The 3,232-nt window shown below is 40.6% G+C and overlaps 1 protein-coding gene across 1 annotated transcript; it reads right to left on the minus strand.

Annotated features, from left to right (window-relative positions):
• Positions 1-405: 405 nt before the first annotated feature.
• Nhe1 (Na[+]/H[+] hydrogen exchanger 1) lies at positions 406-2,965 on the minus strand. Its single transcript, XM_064690442.1, has 2 exons — positions 2,156-2,965; positions 406-2,092 (listed from the first exon to the last, which is right to left on the minus strand). Exons 1-2 carry the CDS (start codon positions 2,872-2,874, stop codon positions 832-834), a joined length of 1,980 nt encoding a protein of 659 aa, XP_064546512.1. The 5' UTR covers positions 2,875-2,965; the 3' UTR covers positions 406-831.
• Positions 2,966-3,232: the final 267 nt, after the last annotated feature.

Consider the following 3,232-nt stretch of genomic DNA (forward strand, 5'->3'; position numbering starts at 1 on the left):
AGAACGGATTTACACACATGTCTGTTATACGCATTGCATTTAAAAACCGGTGCAATTAAATATGCCCCCAGAAACTAAAACATTAAATAAATACACTTTTATTTTGGAACATAAACGGCAGCGCTTAAAAGGAATCAAACGAACCGAAGGCAACTGCTTGGTTTCGATAACTGCAAACATATTTTCTATTTGCAGGCTGGTCACTCTAATGTGCTGCTACGGTTTTATGCGATGAAACAGCTGGCTTATTATCTATAAATCGATTAACCGCCAATCGTGATCCACAATAATCGCTGTTGTAAATCAAAGGCGCAAATGTTCAAAAATATAAAACATATCTTTATTCAATTTTAAGCAACCCAAACCTTTAAAAACGACTCATCATTATTATGAACTATCAAAACGTAATTGTGTTGAATTTATTATATCACAATTTATTTTGTATGAGATACAAATATTTTACTCTTACAAAATTTTCACACAACGTATTACATTTAATAAAACAAAACTACCGATTTGTATAAATCTACAACTTCTTCCTGCTTGGATCACTTTCGTGATTACAAAAATGGCGAATTATTAAAATCAATAATAAATAAAATACTGCTCAAAGCGCAACAACTATAAATACCTAAATATAAAAAACTACAACGAGATACACCACCACCGTCACACACAATAAATATACACATTTGGTAAATAAAATTTCAATACAGGGTATAGGAATATGAATAGCTTATCTGCGAGAACGCAATTCCTTAAATACACTAAATACTTTGGACACTTAGATGTTTTTACACAGCCAGCTAGTTAGCCGTTGAACAGCTTCATTTATGATCGCGCCAGATTACTTTGGCTTGTATTGGCCGATAGCCCAATCTCATCATCCGACTCGTCCGAGTCCAAGGGGCTGATGCGTATGGCCTGATACCATTTGTTAGTTAAGTCGGCCATTTGAGACTTGCATTCGTGCAGCTCCTGGCTGTTGAAGCGACGTGTAAAAAAGGGTATAAAATACTTGCGGTCCAAACGGCCGAAGCGATCACGTGCTTGCGTAAATGAGACATCCTCCTCCTCTGTTAGTTCGGACAAGTGCTCTGAATCGATTGCCTGTCCCCACTCTCGAGTCTTAGATAGAGATATTGACTTGCTGCGCTTTCGATGTGTGTTGTGCGAACTGCCGTCTGAGGAGCGTACAGATCCACGTGTTCGGCGTTTTTTACCAGGCTTCAGGTATTTTAGTAGCGGCATAGTTGAGCCACCCAAAACGAGCGTTGTGAAGAGAACTATAATCAGCGTAGTAGTAATAATGACGTGCCGTTTCTCCTGACTATCCAGATGTAAATGAAGAGACAGGGCATATGAAATAGCACCTCGCAGACCCGAGAACCACATAATAAACTGCATCTTATTGTTAATTTTGTGTTCACGAAACTTATTCACCAAATAAGCCAGCGGAAAAATGTTGCAGGCACGTCCGATCAGGCAGAGCACTATCGACCATATGACGAAGGACAATTCCACTTGGTGCTTGAATGAAAAAATTGCCAGTCCCAGGTAGGCAAATACGCATGTCTCTGCTATAAAGGCCAATGTACGCATAGTCTGCTGCATGGTAATTTGCGTGACAGTCGACAAATTAAAATGCGTATAATGTGACATAACGATTCCACAAAAGAGTATAGCCATGATTCCACTCAAATGTATACCTTCAGCTAAAACGTAAGGTGCATATGTAAACATTAGCATTATAGCGAACTCCAATGAAGGATGTTTGCGCAGATCGATGTGCTTCAGAAGTAATGCCGATATAAGAGCGAAGATAACACCTATGCCAGCCGAAGCGAAAAACATCTCGCAGAACGTTTTTAACGCGCTCATCATTGCCTCGCCCGTGCCTGCGTCAGCATTAGCGTTAATGGTTATGGATGCTGTCAACACAATTGATACGGCATCATTAAGAATGCTTTCACCAAAAACCAACATGTTTAAAATTGGATCGACATCGAGGGCATGAAAGATAGCTACCGTAGCCACGGGATCCACCGCCGAGATAAGGGAACCAAATGCAAATGATTCGGAAAAATTGAGCCTAGAAGCGAAAAAAGGAAAAGGATAAGATCATTTGCTGGTTAACTTAGAATTACATACGCACCGATAGGCCACCTCAGCCATTCCCAACAAGTATATGCCAGCGCCAATCACCAGGGCAGATATAGTTGTGCCAAAAATTGCAAAGACCAGTATAGAGCCAATGTTTTGGAAAAAGTTGCCCTTGTGTAAATTGTATCCAGACTCAAAGATAATTGGTGGCAAAAGCACGAGGAAGAAGCCCGTCGGTGAGAAGACCTCCTCTCGTTTCCAGCTGCCGTTTTCGCCAGACATTACATTCAGCGAAAGGCCAATAAGTGCACCTAAAAACACCACCACAATGGACTCGGGCAAATATTGAAAGCCAGTCTGAAGCATCGAATGTATCAAAAGTATTCCCAGCATTATAACGCAAATAACAAAGAATAACGATAGCGAGGAATTGTGCTCCTGTTCAACGGCGTGTGGATCAATCAACGACGGCTCCGTGACTGTCGTGGTCGCGTTTTTAGATACATTCATATTTTGTTGACCGACTGAAGCTGAGCTCGATTCAACTGGCGTCAAGCTGGCGTTGATGCTGATATCACTAGTCGTCCTATTACTTATATTTACAATAGGTCCATTAACTACTGTAGTTGTGTTGTTCTCCGATGTGTCAACTGGTTTCCCGATACTCTCCCCCGCAGCTGCTATGTCGTTTGGTGCGTCCAGCGCTGTCGTTTTTTGTGTTAAGAAAATGATTATGGCTATTGCACATAGCGCCTTCAATTTCCCCTTCATTTTGAAACTAAAAGAACACAGTGCAAGCGAATTGCTGCGATTTTTTTCTTATGTTAACGAACCACAAACACGTCATGAACAGCTGTTTTATCAATGGACTGCGTCTGTTGTTACTTTACCACACTGGTTTTGGGCATCTAAACAAGGGTATGCCAGAAATAACGCAGAATATTGGTATAAATCACTCGCCTAAACGGTCTCGATTAAGCCATATATCTCATCCCGTGGTCCAAGGCTTAGATAGTGATAATCGTTATGATCATTAAGTTAGAGAGCCGTTGTCTGGATAACTAGAAATCCTGTATTAATGTAAGCCATTAACATTTGTACAAATGGTAGCGTACGAAAAAGTTAATTT

Source organism: Drosophila montana, unplaced genomic scaffold, assembly GCF_035044405.1.
Source record: "Drosophila montana isolate Dmon_TW-CO22-7 unplaced genomic scaffold, ASM3504440v1 contig_3266_1, whole genome shotgun sequence".
Lineage (NCBI taxonomy): Eukaryota > Metazoa > Arthropoda > Insecta > Diptera > Drosophilidae > Drosophila > Drosophila montana.

What these genes read in the sequence shown, in the direction of transcription:
- Nhe1 (XM_064690442.1), bottom strand. Translation starts at nt 2,874, where the DNA reads ATGAAGGGGAAATTGAAGGCGCTATGTGCAATAGCCATAATCATTTTC. An exon ending in ATGGCTGAGGTGGCCTATCG is followed by an intron (nt 2,093 to 2,155) that starts GTGCGTATGTAA and finishes TTTCGCTTCTAG; the next exon opens with GCTCAATTTTTCCGAATCAT.